This window comes from Panthera leo, chromosome E2 (assembly GCF_018350215.1).
Source record: "Panthera leo isolate Ple1 chromosome E2, P.leo_Ple1_pat1.1, whole genome shotgun sequence".
Classification (NCBI taxonomy): Eukaryota; Metazoa; Chordata; class Mammalia; order Carnivora; family Felidae; genus Panthera; species Panthera leo.
In genome coordinates, this window is record NC_056693.1 from 49,123,916 (window position 1) to 49,151,910 (window position 27,995).

Genomic DNA, 27,995 nt, shown 5'->3' on the forward strand with positions numbered 1-27,995 from the left:
AGATTTCTGTATGTTGATTTTGTATCCTGTGACTTTAGTGAGTTTGTTTATCAGTTCAAGCAGTTTTTTGGTGGAGTCTTTAAGGTTTCCTATATATGGTGTCATGTCATCTGCAAATAGTGAAAGTTTGACTTCTTCCTTGCCTTTTATTTCTTTTTGTTGTGTGATTGCTGCTGCTAGGACTTCTAATACTATGTTGAATAAAAGTGGTGAGAGTGGACATCCCTGCCTTGTTCCTGACCATAGAGGAAAAGCTCTTTAGTTTTTCCCCATTTATATTAGCTGTGAGTTTTTCATATATGGCCTTTATTATGTTGAGGTATGTTCCCTCTAAACCCACTGTTAAGAGTTTTTATCATGAATGGATGTTGTACTTCTTGTCAAATGCTTTTTCTACACCTACTGAAATAATTTTATGGCTCTAACCCCCTATTAATGTGAAATATCACACTGATTGATTTGCAAATATTGAACCACCCTTGCAAACCAGGAATAAATCCCACTTGATTGTGGTGAATGACTTTTCTTTAAGGTATTGTTGGATTCAGTTTGCTAGCATTTTAATGAGAATTTTTACAACCGTGTTCATCAGGGATATGGGCCTATAGTTCTCTTTTTTAGCAGTGTCTTTATCTGGTTTTGGTATGATGATAATGTGGGCCTCGTAGAATAAATTTGGAACTTTTCCTTCCTTTTCTATTTTTTGGAAGTTTGACAAAATAGGTTTTACCTTTTTTTTTTTTTTTTTTTTAAATTTCTGGAAGAATTTGCCTGTGAAGCCATCTGGTCCTGGACTTTTGTTTGTTGGGGGTGTTTTGATTACTGACTCAATTTCCTTGCTAGTTATCAGTCTGTTCAAGGTTTCTATTGCTTCCTATTTCAGTTTTGGTAATTTATATGTTTCTAGGAATTTATCCATTTCTTCTACATTGTCCAATTTGTTCACATATAAATTTTCAAGATACTCTCTTACAATTGTTTCTATTTCTGTGATGTTGGTTGTTATTTCTCTCTCATTTGTGATTTTATTTATTTGGGCCCTTTCTCTTTTCTTTTTGATAAGTCTGGCTAGAGGTTTATCAATTTTATTGATTTTTTTTTCAAAGAACCAGTTCCTGGTTTCATTGATCTGTGTGTGTGTGTTTTTGTTTTTTTTTTTTAATGTTTACTTGTTTTTGAGAGTGTGTGTGTGAGCAGAGGAGGAGCAGAGAGAGAGGTAGACACAGAATCTGAAGCAGGCTCCAGGCTCTGAGCTGTCAGCACAGAGCCTGACGCAAACTTGTGAACTGTGAGATCATGACCTGAACTAATAATGTCTAACTGACTGAGCCACCCAGTTGCCCCTCTGTTTTATTTATGGATTTTTTAGTTTCTTTATTATTTATTTCTGCTCCAATCTTTAGGATTTCCTTCCTTCTGATGGCTTTAGGCTTCCTTTATTGTTCTTTTCTAGCTCCCTTAGGTGTTAGGTTAGGTTAGGTTAAGACTTTTCTTGCTTCCTGAGGTAGCCCTGTATTGCTATAAACTTCCCTCTTAGGACTGCTTTTGCCACATCCCAAAGGTTTTGGACAACTCTTTTCATTTTGTTTCCACATATTTTTTTAGTTTCTTTTCCTAGATGACTCATTCATCGTTTAGTAAGATGTTATTTAACCTCCATTTATTTTTGATCTTTCCAGATTTTTCCTTGTGGTTGACTTCTAGTTTCATAGTGTTGTTGTTAGAAAAGGTGCATGGTATGACTTTAATCTTCTTGTGTTTGCTATGACCTGTTTTGTGGCCTAATATGTGATCTATTCTGGAGAACGCTCCATGTACACTTGAAAGAATGTATATTCTGCTTTTAGGATGAAATGTTCTGAATATATCTATTAAGTCCATCTGGTCCAGCGTGTCATTCAAAGCCATTGTTTCTTTGTTGATTTTCTGTTTAGGTGATCTGCCCATTGATGTAATCAGGGTGTTAAAGTACCCTATTATTATTGTTATTATTATCATAGATTAGTTCCTTTATGTTTGTTATTGTCTTATGTATGTGGGTGCTTCCATGTTGGGTGCATAAATGTTTAAAGTTGTTATATCTTTTTGCTGGATTGTCCACTCTATTGTTATATAGTGTCCTTCTTTGTTTAAAAAGTCTTTGTTTTAAAGTCTAGTTTGTCTGATATAAGTATTGCTACTCTGGCTTTCTTTTGACATTGATTTGCATGATAAATATTTCTCTATCCCCTCACTTTCAACCTGCAGGTGTCTTAAGGTCTGAAGTGAATTTCTTGTAGGCAACATATAGATGGGTCTTTTTTTTTTTTTAAGTCCATTCTGTCACCCTATGTCTTTTGACTGGAGCATTTAGTCCATTCACAGTAATTATTGATAGACATGTATTTATTGCCATTTTATTACTTGTTTTGTGGTTGTTTCTGGAGATTTTCCCTGATCCTTTCTTGTTTTTCCCTCCTTCATGGTTTGCTGATTTTCTTTAGTGGTATATTTGGATTTCTTTCTCTTTACTCTTTGCATATTTATTAGTGGTTTTTGATATATGGTTACCAATAGGTTTGTATATAAAATCTGCATATAGCAGTCTATATTAAGTTGATGGTCATTTAGGTTTGAATCCATTCTTTTCTCCTTTCCTTCCCATGTTTTAGGTATATGCTAATGTATTTTACATCCTTTTTTTGTGTGAGTTCCTTGACTAATTTTTTTTTTTTTTACAGAAATAGTCATTTTTAGTGCTTTGTGTTTCCCACCTTTATTGTCACTTTTGGTCTCTCCTTTCCACTCAAAGAGACCTCTTTAATATTTCTTGCAGGGCTGGTTAATGGTCACAGACTCCTTTGATTTTTGTCTGGGAAACTCTTTATCCCTCCTTCTATTCTGAATTATAGACTTGCTGGAGGCAGTATGTTTGGCTGCAGATTTTTTCCATTCAGCACTTTGAATATATCATGCCACTACCTTCTGACTTGCCAAGTTTCTTTTGAAAATTTTACAAATTTAATTTTACAAATTAATTTTACAAATTTTAAAATTTAATTACAATGTATTTTACAAATTTAATTTTTACAAATTTTACAAATTTAATTACAAATTTTACAAATTTGATTACAATGTATCTTGCTGTGGGCCTGCTGTCATTGATTTTGATGAGAGTTCTCTGTGCCTCCTGGATCTGTATATCTGTTTCCCTACCCAGATTAGGGAAGTTTTCAGCTATTTTTTATCAAATAGTCTGCCCCCTTTTTCTTCTTCTTCTGGGACTCCTGGAGTCACTGAATTCCCTAGGACTATCCTCATTTTGCATAATTTTCTTCTCTTCTGTTCAGTTTCATTGCTTTCCACTACTGTCTTCTAGGTCATTAATTTGTTCCTCTGCTTCTTCCAGCCTGCTGCTGCTCATTGCATCATGTGTATTCCTAATCTCATTTTTTTTGCACCCTTCATCTCTGATTCTTTTTTAACTCTTTTATCTCTGTAGCAAGTGTCTCACTGATGTCTTCCATTCTTTTCTCAAGCCCAGTAATTATACTTATGATCGTTGCTTTAAATACTCCATCAGGCATGTTACATATATCTGTTTCATTTAGATCTCTGGCTGTGGCCTTCTCTTCTCTCATTTGGGATAAATTCCTGCCTTCACATTTTGTCTAAGCCTCTTCCTTCTTCTCTGTGTTAGAAAAGCCAGTTATGTCTCCTGTTTGTGAAAGTAATGGCCTTATGAAGAAGAGGTCATGTAGTGCTCAGAGCCTGGCACTTCAGGGAGTGTCTCTAGTGTGTGCTCTGCTGTTGTGTTCTGGATGCTCTATCCTTCAGGTCAATCGTTGCAGAGGCTCTCTGCCTACGGTGGGCAGTGTTTGGTCCCTGGCTTGAATGTGGCAAGTTTTAACTAGGAGTGCTCTGGTCTGCTTGTGAAATGAGACCAGTTACTGCCTCCACTGGAACTAAGACACCTGCAAAATTCTTGTTAGGAGACATGGTATGGGCACAGGTTTGTACTAGTCTTTTGGGGGAGGGGCCTGCCACAATGGACTGAGATATGCATGACTGAGAAAGGCAGTTCCATTGGAAGGGGGGGGGGGACTTAGTGTAAACAAATTGGGCAGCCACTGTCTGGGTTACACTGCTTCCCATTGGTCGGTGTGTTTATGCTGAGGGGGAGGGAAATGACGCCAGCCAGCTCCTTTGTTCCTGGAGAGGTGTCTCTGTGAACACTGCCTCTTCAGAGATGTGCTCTAAGAACAGCAAATACTCTCCCGACTGTGTACCCTAGGCACTCTTCAAATCAGTTCCCATGCGGTATGCCCCTGGATTGTTTCCCTCCAGGAGCAGCACAGTGTCTTCCACGGTCTATCCCAGCCAAGTCCACTGACCTTTAAAACTCCAGGCTTTAAGCCCCACTGGTTGCAAGCACTCATGAAATTCGGCCCCTCTCATTTTCTAAGCCAACAGTCTTGGGGAAATATTCCCCTCATGCATCCGCCTGTGTGCTCTTCTCTCTCATCCTTCTCTGCGGCCACAATTCCCTCTCCTCTGCAGCAGCCATGGTCCATTTCCCCCCTAAACCATGCCTCTGCACTTCCTACCTTCTTCAGTGTGTCCTCTTCTCTACCTTTAGTTGTGGAGTTTGTTCTGGCAGTCTTCAGGTCAGTTTCTGGGGTATTTAGGATGACTTGATATTTATCTAATTGTGTTCGTGGGACAAGGTGAGCCTAGGGTCCTCCCAATCTGCCACCTTGAAATGCAAATATTCTTAAAATATTAGACTTTGGAAAAAAATATATATATTAGGCTTTTGTTCTGGTAACTTAGAAATTCAAAAGGAACACACGTGTTGAAAGAAGAGATTATGTAATCTTTTACTTCTGTATGTATGTATGTATGTACGTATGTATGTATGTATTTATAGAGAGCCCATGAGTGGGATAGGGGCAGAGAGAGAATGAGAATCCCATGCAGGTTCTATGCCCAGTGCTGGATCCCATGACCATGACATCATGACCTGAGCTGATACCAAGAATCAGATGTTCAACTCACTGAGCCACCCAGGCACCCCAACATTATGTAATCTTTTAAGCTTTAAATTTCTTAACACTCATTATGATGATTTTTTAGTTTTAGAAGACAAGGTTATTCTAATAAACTAAAACAATAAAAACATCTAATTCTTGATGAGGACAGATAGGGACAGATTTTACATTAGTTTGAGCAGTGGGGAACAAGAAAAGATTGTTCTCTGCAAATGGTGTGACTTCACTGAAGAAGGTAACAGATCTTAGCATAAATATCTTAGTATAAATGGCCATCCTGTGATGGCCATTACAGCAGCCTCAACGCAAATGAAAAACAGACAGTGGAGAAATCCGGGCTTCCTGGGCCACGTCCTTTATCAGCCTCCCAACCTACCTGTTGCACCTCGTTTCTCAGCTCAGTCTGCGGAGATGCTGGCATCTGACCTTGGTCAGAGCCCAGGCTATATACCTCTGCTCTCCCACTGCACACAATCTAGGCTTCTCTTACATCACGGTGCTCTGTGCCTGGCAACATAGGGGACAAAGTAGATGCATCATCCTGAACAGTGTTTTCCAAATGTTTTGACCACAACCCTCAGTTAGAAATGAAGTTATGTTGTGCATATACACTCATAAACAAGTTACACAAAATGATATTCACTGTATGCATGGTATATGTTCATCTTTTCTCTTCTACTCTACTTCAATTTTTTTAAATGCTAGTTTTTATCCACTAAATCAATGTCACAATCCATTATTGGGTCCTGACCTACAGTTTAAAACATAGTGATGTATGACATGTTTTGAGACATGTTGTTATATTTCTTAAGTTAATCAATTTGGAACAGAAAAATTCTTAAAAAAAAAAAAAGTTCGTTTATTTTTGGGGGGAGTGGGGAGGAGATCTGAAAGGGAGAGAGAGGATCCCAAGCAGGCTCTGAACTTTCAACACAGAGCCTGACGCAGGACTCAATCTCATGAACCGTGAGATCATGACCTGAGCTGAAATCAAGAGCTGGATGCTTAACTCTGACTGAGCCACCCAGGCACCCCTGAAACTATAAAATTCTAAGAAACAAATATATATTTCAGTAGAAATGTGAAAAAAAAAAATTTCCCTGGCACATATGTGAAGAGTTTGAAAATCGTTCTGAAGAATAAAATAGGTGGACAGGTGAGTCACAGTCACTTGGAATGCAGATAAACACAGGGCAACGTCTATGAGGAAGCCCAAATGAAGAGCGGAAGGAATTTGCCGGAACTCAGCCAACCTACCCTGTGGCAGTGAGAGACTTGACTATCAATGCTGTGAAGCCATCTCATTTTCCTTTTGCTAAATAAAATGATTAAAAGGGTTCGAAAGAAACTGCAATGTCAAATCCTATCTTCTCCAATCAGATGACAAGAGTAAATCAGCATTTCCTTTGAAAATGTGAGCGTTGACTTTGGTCCTATCCAAAAGAGTTAACTTCAATTAGAAGCAGGGTAAAAACAATTTCATGAAAACATTGTTCAGGGGCCCCTGGGTGGCTCAGTTGGTTGAGCGTCCGACTTTGGCTCAGGTCATGATCTCATGGCTTATGAGTTTGAGCCCCGTGTGGGGCTCTGTGCTGACAGCTCAGAGCCTGGAGCCTGCTTTGGATTCTGTGTCCCTCCCTCGCTCAGGCTCTGTCTCTCTCTCAAGAATAAACAAAACATTAAAAATTTTTAAAAATAAAAACTAAAAAATGAAACATTGTTCAGTCTTTTTTTCCCAAACAATTACCTGAATGTTATTAGCCAAGGAAGATCAGCTTGAAGAGAAATAACAAACAAAAGAGACACCTTTAGACTCTTTAAGTACATCATATATTTATAATTTAGCATTTTTAAAAGGCCACTACCCATCAGTCCGTTAAATGTACCAATTTACATCAGAGGCCCACTTGTCAACTAAGTTAATGTCCATCGTCCTTCGGCTCAGGAGACGGTCCTTTGCATCCCACCGTGGTCTGAAACAGCATCAGAAAGGATGCTGCTCAGTGGTTTATGGTTAACACCTTAAAGGTAAACATGGCTCTGGAGCCAGGTGCTTTTCTGCAAGGAAATTTCCACCTGGCTACGCGGCTCTGCACATCTGTTCTCCTCCTGCCCGGTGACATCCCTGCCATCAACAGCCACACAGAAGAGAAACAAAAGCTCATGAGCGGCTGGGGCTGTGGCAGTCTCTGAGGGGAACGTGCCCCAGTCTAGCTGGGAATGGCTTCGGGAGCCTCTCTCCCGGCGGAGAACTTGCCGTCCAGCGTTTACGGGGTCCTCCAGGAGTTGTGACAACTCCCAAGGTCTGTAAGTTCAGAATGTGCTCTCAAGCAGGCAGTGGCATCCACACCCGGTGGGACACACCTCCTGGGTCCGAAACCACTCCATCATGTGGCTGGTGTGCCCACCGTGCCCGCAGGTCAGGCAGAAGTTGGACGAGCCGCGCACCGCCACGTGGCAGATGGCACACTGGAACGTGAAGCCTTTGCAGATGGCACACTGCGTGCCACGGACCTCGCTCCGACAGTGGCTGCAGTACACGCCAAACTCTGTGAACGGGCGGGGATGGCCAGAACAAGAGACACGGTAAGTTAGTTCCACGGAGGGACACGGCACTGTGAGAACGACGTATTCGCTGGAGGACTCTACGGGATTCTATCACGGCCGTGGTGCTCCCTTTTCTTCAACAGCAGCTCTTCGTCCACAATCTCCCTAAGTCTGACAAAGAGAAGCTGCCGTCCCTGCCGGCGGGGTGCAGGTGGACAGCGTGCCAGACGCCCGGTGGCCAGGGGCCTCGGGTGAAAAGCCCAGGAGGTAGCTACGCCTCGTTCTCTCCTACGCCAGTGGCTGCGCGGGCCTGGCTCGTGGAGGTGGCCACCGATCGTTTGTTGACAGAAGCGAAGGACTCAGTGACACCCAGCAACGGCTGACCAGTCTCACGCCGTCTTCCCTACCCGCCCGCCAATGACCAAGTGGCACGAGAGGAGCCGGGTCAGGACACTGCGGTCAGGACCACCTGACAGCTGGCCCCGGTCCCCCGGAAGAGACCCCGAGGGCCAACCCCCTCACCTGCACATCCTAGTCTACCTCAGGCATGACCCCGAGTCTGGGCGGCCAGTACCGACCTCCCGTCTGCCCGGCCCGCTTCCAGCGGGCCAGCTTGGGAGCAAACCTCCCCACCGGCTGCGCTCTCTCCCGGGACGGTGCCCTCGCCGCCCGGCCCTGCCTGTAGCCTGCCACCTCTGCCAACCTCTGGAGCAAAGGCCACCTTGGTCTCGATTCCTGAAGAGCGCCAGGGCAGGAGCGGCAGGCCCGCGCCCCATTACTGCCTCCAGACCGTCACCTTTCCTCTTGAGGAAACACCGCCTGGCTTCGCCACCCTTGTCTCCTCTTCTCTGCTCTCACCTGTGGCACCGTGGACACACCCCCGTTCCCTCAGGACTTCTCTTCTGGCTCTCACTCTTCCTTCAGCCCCGGTTCTTGGCACCATCCCTGGTGCCTTCAAAACCCACCCCCCCGACCCTCCGCCCACGTGGCCTCGCAGGTCCTCACCTGTCATGCACAGCCTTCACCCTTTCTGGCGTCACCTTCCCCCGGGGCCAGTCTGAGTGACGCGAACCAACCTCCCAATCACTTGCTCGCAAGTATCCCCACCTCTCCCTCCACGGTACCGCCCGGAAGAACCTCCGGCCCCGGTGGAGCTGCCGACTCCACGAGCACCAGTGAGGGAAGGCGCACCGTCAAGATGCACTTCCCACTAAATCCACCAAAGACTCCCAGTGCGGGGGGGGGCGGCTGGAGGGGGGGCTCCTCTGCCATTCCCCAGACGGCACTTCCGGCCTCCGCAGCAGCCCGCGCACTCCTCGCACACACCCTGCTCCCCTCACCTGCCGGCCTCCCCTCTGCCTTGGGAAAAGAGAAGCCTTCATCTCCAGCCACCAAACCTTTGCATCTCCCTACCTGTTCCTCTACTCCTTCTACCTCCTACAACACAGGAAGGAGCCTTCCTTTCGCCAGAGCCAGTTCCCTCTGCTTCGTGACGGCGGGTGGTCACAAAAATGTACCACTAAAGACTTCTAAAATACATGGTAACTAAGGAAAGATTTTATGATAGTCCTGGTTCAGGTCAATCGTGAGACAGATTAGAGTGGTTTGGTGATCTTGGTTAAAAACAGCCATGTCTTGTCCCTCTAAGCCTGACTGTTTATGTCAGGTAAGACTTTGGTTTATGTTCTTGTGAAAAGCCTAATTAGTTTAAATTTCTTATATTTCCTTTAGTAGTCTTATTGGTTTGATAAGATTCAACCTTTAAAGATTATGAGAATGCAAAAAGTGCATGTTCAACATAGTGAATTATAGTATGGCTTTAAAAAAAAAAAAAGGTTGTTCTTGGGGCGCCTGGGTGGCTCAGTTGGTTAAGCGTCCAACTCTTGATTTGGGCTCAGGTCATGATCTCGCAGTTTCATGAGTTTGAGCCCCACGTCGGGCTTGCTGACCCTGCAAGCCTGCTTGGGATTCTCTCTCTCTCTCCTTCTCTACGCTCCCCTGCTTGTGCTCTCTGTCTCTGTCAAAATAAATAAACTTAAAAAAATTATTAAAAAATAAAATAATAAGACACAAAATAAAAAAGGGTTGTTCTTTGACATTTGAGATAACTGTAAATGTAAACTTAATTATCCTCCATATCTATCCGGGTAAAATTACTAAAATGTCATCTCCCTGAAAAACTCAATGTCATCGGTAACTGTGTTTCTTCACAGTAAGTCAGTTTAAGTATAATTTCTAAAAATCCTTATTAAGGCTCTGAACTAACATTTCATTTAGTTAATTAATGAATCATTTGTGGGGGGGGTGGATGTGAACAATTTCTAAGTGGATACAAATTCACAAAGAGAGAAAATACGGAAACACTATGTCACTAAGTGTAGTTTTAGTATTTCTCTCTTGCCTCTTACTGTTACACATGATGGACCGGCCATTACTGAGAAGGGTGTGCACACTTCTGGGCCATGCTGGTGGGGTTCGCGCTAAGTGTCACCACATTTGGATATGCAAAGGGCTGTAGAGTTTGTTTGTGATCGGGAAGCTGTCAGGTATCTTTTATAGGAAAACTGACAAACCTGGGGATCTCAGGGAAGGAAGCGTACAACCACAGGTGTAGGCTTTGCAGGGGAAACGTGGCAGAGGTGAAACGGATCATTCTTGGTTCCTAAGAGACAAACTAATAAGGACAATAAAAACACGTCTGGCACATAAACGATGAAATTGCGATTTCCGAGGCTCTATGAAACCCTCAGGCAGAAGCCAGCTCCGGAGGCTTAGTGTCATATGGCCCCTCATAGGGAAGAGTTGTGTCATGAACATCAATTACACAAGTGTAAATAAAACCAGCCAAAAAAATAAGACGCTAAATTAATAAATGGAAGTCAAATAAAATAAGACATAAATTAATTAATAAGCTAAATAAAAATTGCTGAACAAAATTGAGGTGGGCAGATGCACGCCTCTGGCGCAAGATTTGGGAGGCGGGGCTGACAAAGCAAAGCAAACACCTTGCTCTGCCATCACTGTGACCAAGCACCACACGCCATAGTGGAAAACAACAAAATCAAAACCCATCTTATGATGGAGATGGCTTTTCAAAAGAATATTCTGCCCAGCAGTACTCCTTCAAAATAGGTGAAGCTTTGCCTCTCTCTATAAATCTAACTCCCTAAATGACAACAATCTTATTCCTAAAATTCACTGCTGATATCGGATGACCCTTGCCGATGTGATTAGGCCAAGGGGAAAGTGCTGGTTTTCCAGCAATTTGGAGCCTAAATGTGCATAGCCCTGGTGACCTTGTAGCATTTTTCTCTCAATATCTGTTTGCTATATATGAACAGTCCAATTCTTCCAAATAATAAAAATGAAAATATTTAAATGCTTTTGTCTATGAGTCTGTTTTCATAACCCCCTCCCTCTGAAATCTTGCAGTGCTCTTTGTAAAGGTATTAGAACATATTATTCATTCTTCAAGATCATCTGAGTCTTTGTGAGTTCCTGTTTTACTTCTCTGATTGGATTACAGGCTTCTTGTTAACCCCCGCCCATCCCCACCAAACCACCCCCTGGATTTCCTCGTACGGCCAACAGAACCTGGCATGATGCTTCTCATGGTAGATGTCAGTAAGAGTGCAATATACCAGTTACCTGTCTCTGTGACTCATAGATTTTCCTGAAAACTAATTCTACAAGACAAACTGCTCTAGGCCTGCAATCCTCTCTCTGATAAACTTTCATGCATTTATATGCTCTGAAAAATATATTACCCAAATAGTATTTTGCATCTTTGCATTTCCTCAAGTACATACACCAAAATAATCCGTATTAAAATAATCCTTCAATATGCAGATCTATGTATTACTCTGGTTTGTTTTTTAGATTTTAAGTTAATTTCTACACCCAACAAGGGGCTTGAACTCACAACCCTGAGATCAAGAGTCACATGCTCTGCCGAATGAGCCAGCCAGGTGCGCCCTGTTTGGGTTTTTTAATTGAAACTATATACATACAACTTAAAGAGTCAAATAATGCTAGACATCTTATTAACAAAACCAACATTCCCTTCCACCTCCCTTGCCCCTCACTCTCAGGAGGAAAACCTTCCAACTCATTTAACTTTTTCTTCTGTTTCTACCTTCCTATTCTCAAACACCACATTTATGAAGCCAATTCTTAACTTCCACACTGAAGCATTACCTCAACTTTCACCTGGCAGCTTCTACTCCTCAATCCCACCATCCACTCATATACCCCGTCCCACCATCTACCTAGGTGAACATCAATCGAGCCGAGCCACATAACCATGATGACTTTTCCTTTCCTGCACATTTGGTTTTTCTCAGAGTTAGTAACCGTCTTGTTGTTTTCATTTGCTTAGTTGGCTTAGCATGATTCACCTGCGAACCCTCTATCAAATATCTGAATCTCTATAAATATATCAGACACTGAAATCCATTAGATATTTTTCTAACTTTCTCTTCTTGGAGACAATGCTCCTGAAGCTCCAAACTGGATCTGTCTCTGGGTTGGCCATGTGGATCTCCCTTTAACATCATCCCGACTCCCTGCTTTCTTAGACTGAATCTCCTTCTTGGAGAGGGTGAAGGTTTACTTTCACACGTGACTGATAATTTGGGTAGAATTCCAGGTGAGAAACCATTTTCTGGAGAATTCTGAAGGCACTGATGCATTCATTGTCCTCTCCTTTCCAGTATCTAGTTCACTGCTCCTGAGAAGTGTGGTGCCATCCATTTTCCTTATCCTGCTTTCCCTCTCTGGAAGCTCCCAGGGTATGCTCTTCATCCTGGGTCTTTCTTCATTCACTACACTAAATGCTTGGTGAGCCCTTTCTTTTTTTTTTTTTTTTTATATTAAAAAAAATTTTTTTTAACGTTTATTTATTTTTAAGACAGAGAGAGACAGACCATGAATGGGGGAGGGTCAGACAGAGAGGGAGACTAAGAATGTGAAACAGACTCCAGGCTCTGAGCTGTCAGCACAGAGCCCGACACGGGGGCTCGAACTCACAGACTGCGAGATCATGACCTGAGCCGAAGTCGGATGCTTAACCGACTGAGCCACCCAGGCGCCCCATTGGTGGGCCCTTTCAATGTGGAAAGGTGTCTGCCTTCTCTGGAGAACGAATATTTCCAATTTTCTATAGTGCTAGAGAAAGGGTAATAACCTGCTCTGCAAACTAGGGGCAGGGGTCTGGCCTAAAAAGGCCATCAAACAATACTGTGCTTACTCTTACCTTCATGCCACTTCCAGAGGTACTGGGCATAACTAAATCCTGAGCCATCGTTGGGGCAGGTGGTTCTGTGACGTGTGTTACTGTTTTTCCACCTGTCCGTTCAGGCCCCATAAAATCAGCTACCACTAACCTATCTGCCTCCCTGACCCCAAATGCTATTGCCAACACTGTTCCCCGTACACGGTTATGCCTTTTCAGGAAAGCTCTGGATAGATGCTCTGGGGCATCCGGGGGAGAGAGGAAATCCATGTGTGTTCAAACCACCCTCTCTGGCAGTCTTCCACGTCACCCTTTAAAACCTATCTCTTTTCTTGGCTCCTTTCAGGTCACGGTCTTGCTTTTCCTCAAAACTCACTGGTGTCTCATTCTAAGTTTGTTTCTGGTTCTTCCTCTAGACGCCAGTGCAAGGGCTGGTTTCTCTCACGGCCCGGAGTAGGTGGGCACTCGCTCTCCCTGTATTCTTCCCCCTGCCCCACCGGGCCTCCCCCCTCCCCACCCCCAGGCCCAGGGCAAGGTACCCACTATCACAGCTTCAGGACCGCCTACATGACGGAGGTTCCCAGACTCCTAGTTCTAGCCCCAGGCTCCCCTTTGAGCTCCAGACACACATCTGACCACATATGGGACTGAAAGGTCTGGCATCTCATACACATCTCCGGCCCCTAACAGGGCTCCTAATTTTCTGTCTTAATTTGGGCACCACCACCTACCCAGCTGCTCAAGCTAGAAACCCAGAAATTACCTAATAAGCTCTGTCTCTTCCCCGCAATCCGACATCCAATTTGTTAGCGTATTATGGTAAGTCTCCCTCTAAAATGTATTTTTAATCCCTCTCTCTCTACCTCTATTGACACAGCCTGACATTAGACCGGAGATCTCCCTCTGACTATCTTAACAGCCTTCAGACTTTCACCCCTGCCCTCCCCCAATCCTTTCTTCATTTAACAGCCAGTGATTCTCTTAAAATAAAAATGAGAGCATGTCACTTACCTCTGAATACCTTGGACGCTTACCACTGGACTCAGAATACAAGCCCAACGCTGTACCCTGACTTACAAGTCCCTAATTATCCTACAGTCTGACCTGGTACCCCTCTTCTTGCTCATTGTGTTCTAGCCACTGCCTTCCTTCACTTGTTTATGTCTACTGCTCTCCTCACGGATGGCTCCTTCTCACCCCTCAGACCTCAGCCCCTCAGAAAGGCCTTCCCAGTCCACTGCAACACCTTACCTAAAATTCTCCCTCCCTGCACCAACATCCGTTTTGTTTGCTCATAAACACAGATCACCACTTATAACTACTTAATTTTGCTCCCTACTTGTCTGTGAACTCCAGAAGGGGAAGAATGTGCTTGATATACAATAGGGGAATATATGGATAAGTACCCCTCGTTGAAATCACTATCTGAGTACCACACACAGGACTACTTCTTTTTAGAAGAGAAATTTACGCTTGTCATGAAAGGCAGGGGTTTTTGGCAGCTTGAAAGTGAGAAGCTAAAACACTTCACTCCAAGTCTTACATTACAGACAAACTAAATTATGGGACCTTTCAGACAGTGACAGGAAAAGAAAGAAATTGATATTCACCGATCCCTTTGTGAGGATCAGGAGGACAGGAGACAAACTTCAGCACCTCAGCTCGTTTCTCTCTCAGCCCCCAGCGATAGAGGATTTCTCCATAGCATTTCTTAAAGTCATCAAATTGCTGGGTATTGGCAGGGTCCAGAAGCCTGGATAAAACTCAAAAGATTTCCTGTCAGTTCCTTTAAGAAAAAACAAGCTCGATACCAAATGAACTCAATATGCCTTTCTTAAGGCAAGAGTCCTAATTTTGGAGAATCTAAGCATTATGAAATTGCAGCTCTCGCCCGGGAAGGTCGTTACCTTTTATTTTTATCATGCTGGTCACGTTCTCGCTCACGAGGATCACTGTAGGTAAGACTCCCAAAGCGGATTTCTTCTGGAGAAGACTCTCCCCAAGGTGAAGATACATGTTCTGCCTCCCTTCCCGCTGAAGAAAATCAAATGGGAAGGAAAAAGGGAAATCAGAGAAGGCATGGAAAGGGCCTGAACACCCTCATAATGCAGAATGCGCCCAATTTAGTCCCTGGAAGATGCTGAGAAATATAACTGAACAGAACTCTTTCTCAGCCTTGCCTTTTTGTCTAGGTATTTACTGTTCAGGTGACCAGATAATTAAGTATACACATAATGTTCAAGCAGCAAATTATGGTGTAGTGATACGGAACATTGGATAAAGCAGTCATGACTCATAAAGACTTTTTAAATGACATGAGAAAATGCTCATGATCCAATTAAAAACAGAATGCAAAATCGTATATATAGAATGACCCCCCCCCCACACACACACACACATATACAGATCGGGAAAAAATGTTCTGGAATGTTAACAGACATTGTTTCTAGGTGGAGGTTCAGTGGTGATTATTTTCTTCTCTAATACTTTTTGTTTTTCTTCACTGGGCAGGTATGACTTTTATAATCCAGAAAATTAAGGTAATTTTTATGTATTTACTTAAATAGGCTTCATGCCCAGCATGGAGCCAATGCAGGGATTGAACTCACAACCCCGAGATGAAGACCTGAAGTGAGATCAAGAGCCGGGTGCTTAATTGACCGAGCCGCCCAGGCACCCTCAAGAAAACGAAGATGATGTTTAAAAAGGAATTGCAAAAATCCGTAAACCACAAATACACTTATTCATTAAATAGGTCTTTATGGCCAGCCAGAATCAGGCTCATCTTTACTTCTCCACGTCGAAAACAGTGCGTGGGAAGAGGCGGATAACAGAAGTGGCAGATGACGGGGGCAGGCGGGGGGGGGGAGGGGGAGGGGGCCATGAAGGAGAAAGGATGAGGGTTGGGTTTACGGGGTGAGCACAAAGAAGTCCCACTGTCAGTTTCGCAAAGTTCTACGTTGGAAAGCAACCCAGCAAGGCACACAGGCAGACCGGAAACTGGCCTGTTCAAACATGAAAGCCCAGGCCTTGCTGACTACAGCATCCCCATCATAGGAAATTGGAAGAGAAATGAGAAACAAGGAAAAAATGGAGCATATCCATCAACCGAAGTTTACACATCAACGACTCGCACACAGCTTCAGAGCACTAGAAATCCAGCGTGGCCAAGTCAGCTCCATACCAACCTATGTTCCAGCCACCAGTGTTGAGCCCTGGGTCCGACATGCTGGAGCAGGAGCCCGAGGAAGTAAAGCTGGGCTGAAGGACAGACAGGCGCGGCGTCAGAACACGCTGCCCTGTGAATGCTTCCCTCTCGGAGAAGTCAGACACAGAGCAGAAGGCCACAAGCTTACATATCGGCTGTGGGACACCACGAGGTTAGAGGACCGGCCGGGAAAGGGTCCGAAGGGGTTTGGTATTCCCTGAGGCCGAGACTGGGCTTCAAACACACTGCACAGCATGGCCAGTGTCTGGACGTCCCGGAGTCGGCAGTAATGAGCCAACCTGGAAGAAGATGACAGAAAAAAAGTCAAGAGAAGAGACAGAGGAAGGGTAACTGTCACAGTTTACGGCAGGTTGCTGCCATAGGGATGGGAGGGAAGGTTCTTAATTCTGCCTCACAAACCCCTGTCGGGAACCAGGGTTTTCTCCAGATCTAGCTGCTTGATTAGAATCTGGCTAAATTTGTTTTGGAAAAGAATATATCCAAGTATTACAAATGACCCGGGTAACCCATTCGAAAGTTTCTGGTTGGCATCCAGGCATGGCTCAGACTTGAATGTAGCTTCTCCAAGAACTAAGGGGACTAAACTAACATCTGAATGAGGCCATGCATGTGCTCTCAGTCTCTCCAACTCCAAGAAGAATCCCACTGCTTTCTGGGGGTCTCTACACACCTCACTCGTGGAACCAAAAGCTGCGTGAAGGTGCTCACAACACTGTACAACCACCACGGTATGGCGAGCTGGCGACAGACTCAAAGGTGGAATTATGAGCATGAGCTATTAAATAAGAACAACAAGGAATATTTTTACCTTTTAGGTACTCACATCCTCTTTGCTCCTTTTAGGACTACTATGCTAGGATGTGAGGTAGGGATCGGGGCAATGTGGCCTTTGTGATAGAATGATATTGATACTTTCCTACCAAGTAATGTCTAACATTTCTTAAGGTGTTTTCACACTACCTTATTTGAGCCTTCTGTGATGTGGACAGAACAACTGTTATCATCCCTGCATGACCATGAGGCAACTGAAGCTTGAGGACAGGTCCGAGGTCTGGCCTCAACAAGTAAGTAAAGAAATCCTCCACCAGAGGAATTAGAGCTTTTCTGTCTTTCTATCCAGACCTGAGCCAAACTGTTATGAAGGTTCAAGTGGTTTTATCTGGTAAATCATTTTGCACATTGTATTTCCAGCTTGCCACATCCCAATGCAACAATCAAACACAAATTCAGTGTTGCCATAAATTGCCTAATAGGGTGAAAACATCATTGCCCTTGGAAAATGTGTAAGCCAATGTGGCATTAGAGTCTCCACTCTTGGGGGCAAAGCTCTACAGCACCCAAGATATTTACCATCTAAAGAGTTCAAATTCTTCTATTCAGACTGATGTTACTTATAGACTAAAGCATAAATCTCTAAAGGACGCATGAGTCTCCAATCTTTGTCGTAAATGACAAAAACTGTATAGTTCCTTCTGTTATAAGAAGTTAGTTCTGCACAGAAATTATTATAGCACTAACGGGAAAGACCTCACTTCTTCCTCCCGTTCTTCAGACTTCTTCGATGATAACAATGAAAAGTGTGTACAGACCTAAAATTTACATCACTCGTTTCCTCCCTTTTAGCTCTCTAAACCTACAAGGATTCCAGCAGCTGTCGCCCGAATGGATGTCGAGCCCAGGGCGTTTCCAAATCTGGGTCAGACTTCGGGCCAAGGCAAAGATCTGTAGCGACTGTAGCCAGCGACCAAACCTGGACAGATCAAAGAGAAACATTCAAAGTCAGACTGGGGACGAGAGGACCAGGAAGCATGAAAGAACCCCACCTATCCTAAAGCCTTGCTGCTCTGAGGGCAGTAAAACCTGGCAATATCAGGCCCCATTCCAGACATACTGACTCAAAATTCGCATTTTAACAAGATGCTCAGGGGACTGCACCGCTCAAGAAACACTAGTCTTAAAAACTTCTATCAAGCAGGATCACTTGGGTGGCCCAGTCAGTTAAGTCAGACACTTGATTTCAGCTCAGGTCTTGATCTCATGGTTTGTGAGTGTTCCTGAGTGTTTGTGAGTTTGGGCCCCACGTCAGGCTCAGTGCTGCCAGCTTGGAGCCTGCTTGGGATTCTCTGGCTCCCTCGCTCTCTGCCCCTCCCCTACTCGTGCACAAGCACACGCACATGTGCTCTCTCTCTCTCTCTCTCTCTCAAAAATTAATAAATAAATAAATATTTTAAAAGCCTTTTATTAAGTATACTTCAGAGGAATGACACTGTGCATTAACTTCAATGGGTTGTCTATTTAACCACGAACTCATGTGACTTCTGCTGCTGCTTCATTAGTGAACAGGCAGAGGTGAAAAAATAGAATTCTGTATCACACTGCAGATCTGTCCTTTGCCCAAGTAACAGGAAGCTATGTTGCTTTCATTACAAAAGTTTCAGTATACTCACAAAGCTAAAGAAAAATAGGCCAGGACAAAATAGACTTGATTTTCTTTTTGTTGACATCAAATCTGAGGAATATCACCAAACCTGAAATCTCATAGGGCTTGGGGTCATCAAGCCAAAACGAATGTCCATTAAGTGTCTATTAAATCCAAGATTTAGCACATGCTTAATATTAAGAGACTCCTTAAGAGAAATACTACTTTTGGGAAATCTTTCTTCTTAGTAGCAATACATCATTGTACGACCAGGGACTGGAAAACCCTGTACTAGACTCTGAGAAACCTGAAAGGAAGGAAATTTAGACTTTAATCAAAGAGTCTATAAGAAAAAAGAAGCAAATAAAAATACTGGAAAACAGGTAGAGAAATACATCAGATATGTAATAAAGCAATTAAATTAGCCCTTTCATGAAGATGGCACCAAAAGTGAAAAAAGAAGCCTCTGCCCCTCCCAAAGCTGAAGCCAAAGCAAAGGCTTTGAAGGCCAAGAAAGCAGTGCTGAAAGGCGTCCACGGTCACGAAAGAAGATCCGCACATCACCTACATTCCGATGGCCCAAGACACTGTGCCTCCAAAGGCAGCCCAAATATCCTCGAAAGAGCACCCCCAGGAGAAACAAGCTTGACACAAACAAGCTATGCCACCATCAAGTTCCCACCCCACCCCCACCCCGACTACCAGCATCAGCCATGAAGAAAATAGGAGACAACAACACACTTGTGTTCATTGTGGATGTCAAGGCCAACAAGCACCGATCAAACAGGCTGTGAAGAAGCTCTATGACAATGATGTGGCCAAGGTCAACACTCTGATCAGCCCCGACGGAGAAAAGAAAGCATATGTTTGGCTCCCGACTATGATGCTTTGGACGTTGCCAACAAAATTGGGATTGCCAACAAAACTGACTTCAGCTGGCTAAATCTAAATTTTTTCACCAAAATAAATAAAAAAATAAGTAATAAATTAAGTGGTACCAGTGTACTTAATGCACACAAGTACTGATTCAGGCAAGAAACTTGAGGTTGGTTAAGCATCTGACTTTGGCTCAGGTCGAGGAAATTGAGGCTCAGATTAGGTGGCTACCCCGGATCACACAACAAAAAAAGTGAGAGCCTAGGTTTAAACCCGGGTCTGTCTGAACCCAAGGGAAGGGTCTTTCAAGTTCACGCAGACTAGCCTGACCTTCCAAATCAACTCCCAGAAAAATACTGAAAACTTCCACAAAATAAAACAAAAATACCTTAGGAAGTAGTTTTTTCGCAGAGAATGATTTTTCACAACACGAACCGTGGGTGTGCCTTAGGACTGACTGCATCTGCTAACCTCACCGATCCTATGATACAATTAACCTTCCAGTTTTCATTTTACAAAGACACACAGAGGCTGAGCGAGTCCGAACTACTTTACCCAGGGCTATCCCATGAGGAGCAGAGTTGGACCTTCACCTCCCGGGATAAATTCCACAATGTTTCTACTACTTTCTTGTGCCTTTTTAGCGTACACAGACCCTGAGATGGCTAAGTCCTTAGAGAAGCAGATTCAATCTAGGACCCTCAACCTCACTTAAAAGGGTTTGGGGGTGGAGACCGGACAGTGTTTATGAGAAGACAAAAGGAAATGTTAAGGATTTTTTAATCAGATAAAAATCATGGGAAGGCCTTAGCTCTGGGCCAGTGGGAGAGTTATGAGGGAAAAACTGAGCTGAGAGGGGTTTCACTGCCCAATCACACGCTCACACTACAGAATAAAGGGCACAGGAGAGACAGAGCGGACTAGTGGTTGCCCAGGCCTGGGTGGGGAAGAGGGGACTGACAGGAGACACAGCCAAGTAGGGTGGTTTATGGCAGTGTTCTAGTTCTTTTTTTTTTTCAAAATTTTTTCTTTAATGTTTATTTATTTTTGAAAGAGAGAGAGTGGGGGAAGGGCAGAGAAAGGAGGACAGAGGATTTGAAGTGTGTTCTGTGCTGACAGCAAAGAGCCCCCCCGATATGGGGCTCAAACTCAAGAAACCATGAGATCGTGACCTGAGCCAAAGTCGGACCTTAAACGACTAAGCCACCCAGGCGCCCCTACGGCAGTGTTCTGAAACCCTTGTGATCATGGTTGCAAAACTGTGACTATACTAAAAGCCGCTGAACGGTACGTTTTAAATGAGTGAATCTCATGATATATGGACTATATCTCGATAAAGCTATTAAGAAAAATAGGAGCAGCTCGCTTTAATATACTGATGTGTTCCTGCAAGGATGAAGAGAATTAACATTTTTGTTCTATTACATCATATTTTATTTTACGTCGTATTTTATTTTATTTTATTTTTTTTATTTTATTTTATTTTTTTTTACAACATTTTTTATTTATTTTTGGGACAGAGAGAGACAGAGCATGAACGGGGGAGGGGCAGAGAGAGAGGGAGACACAGAATCGGAAACAGGCTCCAGGCTCCGAGCCATCAGCCCAGAGCCTGACGCGGGGCTCGAACTCACGGACCGCGAGATCGTGACCTGGCTGAAGTCGGACGCTTAACCGACTGTGCCACCCAGGCGCCCCTACGTCGTATTTTAAAACGGAAACATGTTTCCACCTAAAGGAATGCTTTGGTAAACTTTTTATGAAACAAAGCATTTTTAAAAGTATAAAAACACCAACAAAACGGAATTAAAGGCGCAAATGGCAAGGGTATAGATACCCACATTTAGATGTATAACAATCACCATGGTACCAGAACAGAAAAGAAATGTAATAAAAAATTCTCAGTATGTGAGCTTTAGGATCTTCTCAACTAAGCACTAATGAGAAAAATACCCAAAGGATTTAAAAAGCTGCTCTTGCCCTGATGTTTATCAAAGAAAATGGGAGAGGGATTACAGAATAGGAGGCCCCGCTTGAAATGTCATTAAACCACAACCATACAGTGACAACAACCTGCTCAAAAAGGAAAATCCAGATTGCCATCAGAAGGGATGCACAATACCTGGACAAGGTCCTTCCTTCCTACGAGCAAGGCCGAAGTGGCATTCTTCTGACATGTTTCTTGAATATCATTCACATTCAATCTGAAATTTAAAAAAAAGAGTTAAGAAGTTTTTTTTTAGTCTAACTTCCTGTACCCCCAGACTAACAGACAGACAAAAAGGTGCCTCTTCAGTTGTCACCCAAAATGTCTTATCTGTGTGGGCCTTCCGCTTCTCCCTTGCTACATGATATGGAGAAAAAGCTTACCTACAGCTCATATGAGGCCGTGGGTTCCCGCCTGGGGAAGGTGAAATTGCTCGCCTCTCTAAAGTCAGGACAGGAGGACAGCCTCAAATGTCAACTTGGCAACCAGCCCTTCTACGGATTTCCCCAGGCTTCAGGGTTGAATAAAAATGGATTTAAATACGTGTAACACTGAGGTGTCTAACACAAAGAGTGGTGTGCTGTGTATATGTTACAAAATAAACTTTTTGCTATGTATGCAGGTTCGAGAAAAAGAGTGGCCACAGGCCAGCCTCTGTATGCCTGCTACTAGCCTCCCAACTCTCTTCAAGCAAAATGGCTCTGCTTTTAACGGTTTTGCATACTGGCACAGAAAGCAGAATTCTGAGGCCGTTCCCAAGATTTCGGCCTCCTGCTCTACACATCTTCTATGATATCCCGTGCCTTTAATCGTGGGTGAGACCAGTGGATGTTGATGGGCGATGACACCCAAGATTAGGTTATTAATCAGTCCACTTTGAATGCGTCAAAAGGGAGATTATCTTAGGTGGGCCTGACCTAATCACGTGAGACCTTAGAAAGAAGGTGAGGCGTCCTGTCCTGGTCTCAGAGAAGATGAAAACCATCAAGTTCTACGGCTTCAAGGAACTGAATTCTGCTAAACTCCTGAATTAACTTGGAAGAGGACTCTGAACATTGGATAAGACCACCACCTGGCCACCTCCAGATTTCAGCCTGGTGAGATCTGAGCAAGGACCTAGCTAGGCCATGCTCAGACTCCTGACCCATAGAAACTGAGACAATAAATGTATGTTGTTTGAAGCCGCTAAGTTTCTGGTACCTCCTTATGCAGCAATAGAAAGCTGGTACACCGGTCTTCTAAAACTGCTTTTGAAGAAAGGGTTCCGATACTTAAAAACAAGCAAACGAACACAACTTTGATCGTGATGACTGTCATAAGCAGGACGCACTTACATGTACAGTTCTCCCAGTGACTTGTGAACAGGAAGAAGGCACGCAGTGTCCTGGATGATAACCTTCCCAGCAGCCTTGATGGGTCGATTGCCGGAGTCCGATCCCTCACGCTTGCTTTTCCATCTCCTGGATTTCTGGGGGAGATGACGAGATATAACTAACAGGGACTTGGACGAATGGAAACCTACGGTTGCAGAGCACATCAGAGTTGGGTCATTGGTTATTTGCAGAGGCTTTGCATTACATCATGCCCACAATTATATGAATCAGCATCTGTAGGAAATAAAAGGATGGCAAAGGGCATTGAGCTCTTGGTCCAAAATCCTAACAGGAAAATAAGCACCCTACCGCAATGCTACATACATTCTGCAGGTGCCCAAAAACAGACGCCTTGAATTTAGAATTTAAAAAAACAACAAAAAAAACCCCAAAAAACAAGAAGAAGAAGAAAGAAAGAAAGAAAGAAAGAAAGAAAGAACGAACAGCAGGTAAATAAGTTAGTAAAGACCACAAAAATGTGGGGGAAGAGCAACTTTCAAGGTTGGGATCAGCCTTAGATTCAAAGTTCTTGCTTGAAACTAACCAAAGGTTTTCTTCTTCTCAGACAGCTTTAACAGGATTTGCTGAGAATTTAATTCACACACAGCGGTGTGGGCTCTGCAAACCTTAATCTGTGGCAGGCAGACAGAGAAACATAGCAGCTCAAGAGAATTACCAGGTTTTTCCTAGCAGATTTGAATTATTTCTAAAAGTGATCATTTTAGAATGTCAAAAATAGCTGAGCAGAGGGACCTGGGTAATGGATGTGGATGATCATGAGCAACTGTCCTGTCTCCCCAGAGCCTCACCTACAAAGGAGCCTGTATGTGGGAAACGAGAGATGTCCTGGAAAAGGAGAATTATCAGTGTAGCCTCATCTGGTACATTCAAAATGACAACCAGCCAAGGGAGCAATATTCTATCTCATTTTATTGCTGAAGTTAAAAAAGGGGGCCACCAGAGTGACTCAACTCAGGGGGGAAGTGACATACTTATTAATTAAAGTTGCTAGCGAAAGAGTCTGCAAACTGGAGTCAGAAAACCAAGGTGTGCTGGTCTTATTACGGCACGGCTGGCTCACCGTGACCCTGGCTGAGCTACTCACTGGCTGTGAGTTTAGTCTCATGTCGCTCTCTGTGCTCACTGGTAACTGTCTTAGGATGAGCTCCGTTCCAATCTTGCAAGATTAATAAGGGCACAATGAAAAGGTGAGAGTGCGAACTGAAAACGTGCAATTAAAAAATACGCAACGATTATGAACGTCTATAAGCCCACGGGAATTTAGATTAAATCATTACTTAGATTACTCACAAATAATTCATTTTCCACAAGTGATTTTTATACAATCACTCTTCCATTCCTTAGTCACGGTCTGCATTTAGTTGCTTCTGACCAGTGATGTCCCCTCTAATCCCCAAAGGTGCCCAATGCAGGTAACTTCCTATTGGCTCAGTAAGTGTATGGAACCTCTTAGATCCAGGGCACCTGGACTTGGTTCACGGCAGGTAAACGAAGTTTAGCTGAAGTCTCTGAATTATTTATCATAATTTGTAAATATATATTGCTACATTATCAATTTGGGACCTTAAGCCATTTGATCGTTGGAAGTAATTTAGTTACCATGGGTTCTTTATTCGTACACATTGCTATTTACCCATACATCAGGAAGCCTCATCGATTACTGCATAGCAGCCCTTCAGTTCTCTACCAGCCCTGGCTATTTTCTAAAGAATTATGTATATATTCATGAAAACACTAGTCTTTTAGCCACAAATAACATGATGTGGATGCAAGTAAGGGGAGAAGGTGCTAAAGAGCAAACAACCTGTCAGCATGGGCTGGAGGCAGGCAATGTTAACTGACACAAGACGGAGGTCGTCACACATGCATGAGATACTTTGATGTGACCGGTTTTAGGGAGGGCAGTTTCGTGTACATCTACAGGGCAGTGACGGGAACAGCACAGTGCGGTTAACTGAACAGGGAGGGTGTAAGTACACAGACTTTTTCATCCAGGTTTCCAGGAGTTTAAAAATCCCAGGAAACAACACCCGAGTAGGTCTCCCATAATTGGTCATCTCAGATGAGACTTAGGGGACTGGGTTGAAAAAGTAGGAAAGAAATAAAAGAAAAGACCTACAGTAAGAAGATTCCACCTGGAATGGAATATGATCCACCTCACGGGTTTTCTGGGTTGGGTGGGAGGCTTCTCAAATACTGTTCCAGGCAGACACTCTGGCTCCTTATTACAAAGAGAAAACGAGCAGCACTTGGACAGTTGAGCTCTTCAATGTAGCTCCATTTAACTCAACAGTGGAAATAAAAGGAGGCCTCACGAGGGATGGGGTCTACTAGCTCTCAGACCACACTGCAAACCTCAATTTCTGGCCTTTTGAAGCGAACCTAATGAAAGCAAAATACTAAGGTCCGTGTGCCCAAACTGGTTCCTCTGCATGCAGACTAGCTCATTTAAACATGTTTTTCCTCGCGGACTTGAGTTATTTCTGAAAGCGATCACTTTGGAATGTCAAGAATAAATACTTGAGCACAGGGACCCGGATAATGGACGTGGAAAATCATGAGCAAGTGTCCTATTTTCCCCACAGCCTTAACTCCAAACGGCTGTGGAGCAGCCAGGACACGGGCAGTGAGAGATGCCCTTGACACAGTCCAAGCGTGTAAATGTTTGACACAGGATTGAAAGATGTGTCTGTCATTACGAACATCAGCTGCTGCTTTGGGCCGTTCACCCTCCGCGAGTGTGGGCGTCACACGGCTCTCCGGCAGAGCGGGCGTTGCCTCCACCTCACAAACGAGGATGTGAGGCCATGCAGAGCTGGGATTTGAACACAGGCTGTCAGGCTGCTAAGCCCATACCTGTTAACTCGTTTTTGAGCGCAGGATTTCAGATTAAAAAAGAAAAAAAAAAAAAGGCCTAAGCCGAAGCTACCTGTTAATACGTAAGCAGTGTGGTCCATTTTTAAATGGAATCACTTCTGCATGTGAGGAGATCAACAACTGACTGCAGTGAGGCCTCCCTGACACACCAGCCTCTACGATTACTTCTCATTTCACTTCTCCGCCAAGTACCACGAGCACGTTCCGCTGAGCCAGAGCAGCACGTTGAACACTGGCCGAGACACGCGGCGGCCAAAGCTACTGGCTTCACGTGGAGCACACCAGGCTCGGGCCCAGATGCTGTATTTCAGGCCAGGCCCCAGAGCCGCAGCCTCAGTCTGTTTAGTCTCCTTTTGGGATGCGTTAAAGGGCGGGCACGTTCAGAGAGAAGAGAAGTGAGTCCAAAGAGATGCTTTGCCCCTGCCCGTCTGCGGTCCCTGGTTATGGAGACTGGCGGAAACCAACCCATGGGAGTCATCAAAAAGTACTGGGAGAAAAGGAAAAGACAGTGGTCTTGGACCACTTGCTGCCATTATCCTTCACTGAATGATAGAAATCACAGTCTGTATTTCCTGGAACTTCCTTGTCAACTTCTGGAGACACCAGGCTTCTAGGTGTTTCTCTGATGTAGAGATGACGTTTTGTGGAAACTCACGAAGCTGCCTTTGAGCCTGTAACAGAAGGAGGTTCGCCACCACTGGATCTCCCTCACCAGAGCTGCCACCAAGAATCAAACTGTAAGGCAATTGTGGGACAGCGCTACTCAGTCATTGAATCCAGCAAGGAATAACTGCAAAACATTATCGAAATCTATAAGGGGTCAGAAAAGTTTTGTGTTTTCTATTTATTGGTTGGTGGTTTTTAGGTATGAACTATTTCCCCTTCAGCCTAGAGGGTCCCTCGGTACTCAGTCTAGTGGCCAAATATTCTGGGGATGCAATTATAACAAGGCTGCCTAAACGAAGACATGCTCAGTCTCAAATAAGAGGTTGGGCTACGCATCCTTGCTGCTTCCTAACGAGCACGGACAACTTTCCTGCAGCAAGAAAGGGTTCCCATCCCAACTACTCCTCCCCGAGACTTCTTCTTCCCTTCCATCTTGCTGGCGATTTTAGGAATCTCTCGTCTGTGCAACTGTCAGCTGATGACACACGAGGCTGACATGGGGCTGAACTTTCCAGGGGAGGGGAGGGCACTTTGGCACGAAAGCCCCTTAAGCCTCCTGCGCTGCCGCAGTCCCACTCTGACGGGCTTACATCTGGATACTTTTCTGTGCAAGGATCGGTACCTGTGGGAGGCCAAGGGCCCCGCACTTCTCTTAGGTCTTCTCAATGCCCCATCAGTAGAAAATGCCCCCTTCCCCACAGATTTCATAAGCAGGGATTGAGGGAAGAGAGACACAACAAGACAGACAATTATCACATGATGAGCACCGGGATGCTCCTCTGAACATACCAAGAAGGCGTTCATGGGATCATAGGAAAGAGGACAGGGAGGAAAGGACCGGGGGAGGGGGAGGCATTGGTGCGAATAGCACTGAATGACAACCAATATAGCCAGCTTGCGACTGTACCACCAGTGTTACTGCTACAACCGGAGGCGACATCAATGCCAATAAATGGGTTAAATGTAAAAACAGCCCAAGAATAAGCCACCAACTGCTTCGCAGCAACCCCACCAACAATGCATAATCAGCAGAGTGGGCAGTGAGTCAAAATGAGTTCCTATTTCAATAGCAGCAGGAGCAGAGACTTCTGGAAAATCAGTGGAAATTCCACAGTCGGGTTGGCTGGGACAGGCTTTTGGAGGAAAGGTGGCCACGTTGGCGGCTCCGCCTCCAAGTTGTCGGCAGCAGTGGCACCTGAGAATCAGGGCTCCTGATTTCAACTGGTTTTGATATGAAAAGGCTATAGGACTGTTCCCCTAAATATTTTGTAGACCCAGTGAAATTTACACAAAAGCCACAAGGCTGCCCTACACAGCCTGAGGCCACCTTGGCACTACTGAAACATGGAGGGGGTGGGAGAGGAAGACAGAAGAGGGGGATGGCCAATAGGAATGAGTAAGAAGGAAAGAAAAGGAAGAGAGATGTCCACAGCAGAGGTTTTGGTGCAATGCAAAATACTGATGGTAAGGAAAAAATTTGTTCCAGAGAGTTCCCGAAGGATTAAAAACTAGCTTATGCATCATGCCAATGAAGCAGGTGAGCACTTCCCTCTTTGAACTAGACTAAGACGATAAAAACAGAGAGACAAAATGGTGGAAGCCTCTTATATCTTCCTCTGCTTCACCCCATGCCAAAGGTAGGCTTTTGAAAGCTCCAGGAAATTATACAAATACTCCAAATGAAATCAGGTGAGCTAAAGGCTTACAGATGGGGTTCTTTCCAAGAAACCCAGTGTT

At 44.2% G+C, this 27,995-nt stretch overlaps 1 protein-coding gene across 7 annotated transcripts in view; it reads right to left on the reverse strand.

The window, feature by feature from the left end:
- Positions 1-6,837: 6,837 nt before the first annotated feature.
- WDR59 (WD repeat domain 59) overlaps positions 6,838-27,995 on the reverse strand; it is an 85,747-nt gene continuing 64,589 nt past the window's right edge. For 5 of the 7 annotated variants that reach the window (XM_042918191.1, XM_042918193.1, XM_042918189.1 and 2 more), the window contains 8 exons: positions 22,656-22,789; positions 21,457-21,538; positions 17,677-17,789; positions 16,167-16,317; positions 15,999-16,071; positions 14,718-14,844; positions 14,421-14,563; positions 6,838-7,579 (listed from right to left, as the gene is read on the reverse strand). In XM_042918191.1, the coding sequence (XP_042774125.1) occupies positions 7,344-7,579; positions 14,421-14,563; positions 14,718-14,844; positions 15,999-16,071; positions 16,167-16,317; positions 17,677-17,789; positions 21,457-21,538; positions 22,656-22,789 (1,059 nt within the window). In that variant the 3' untranslated portion in view covers positions 6,838-7,343. The other 2 variants (XM_042918192.1, XM_042918194.1) reach the window with 2 other exon arrangements.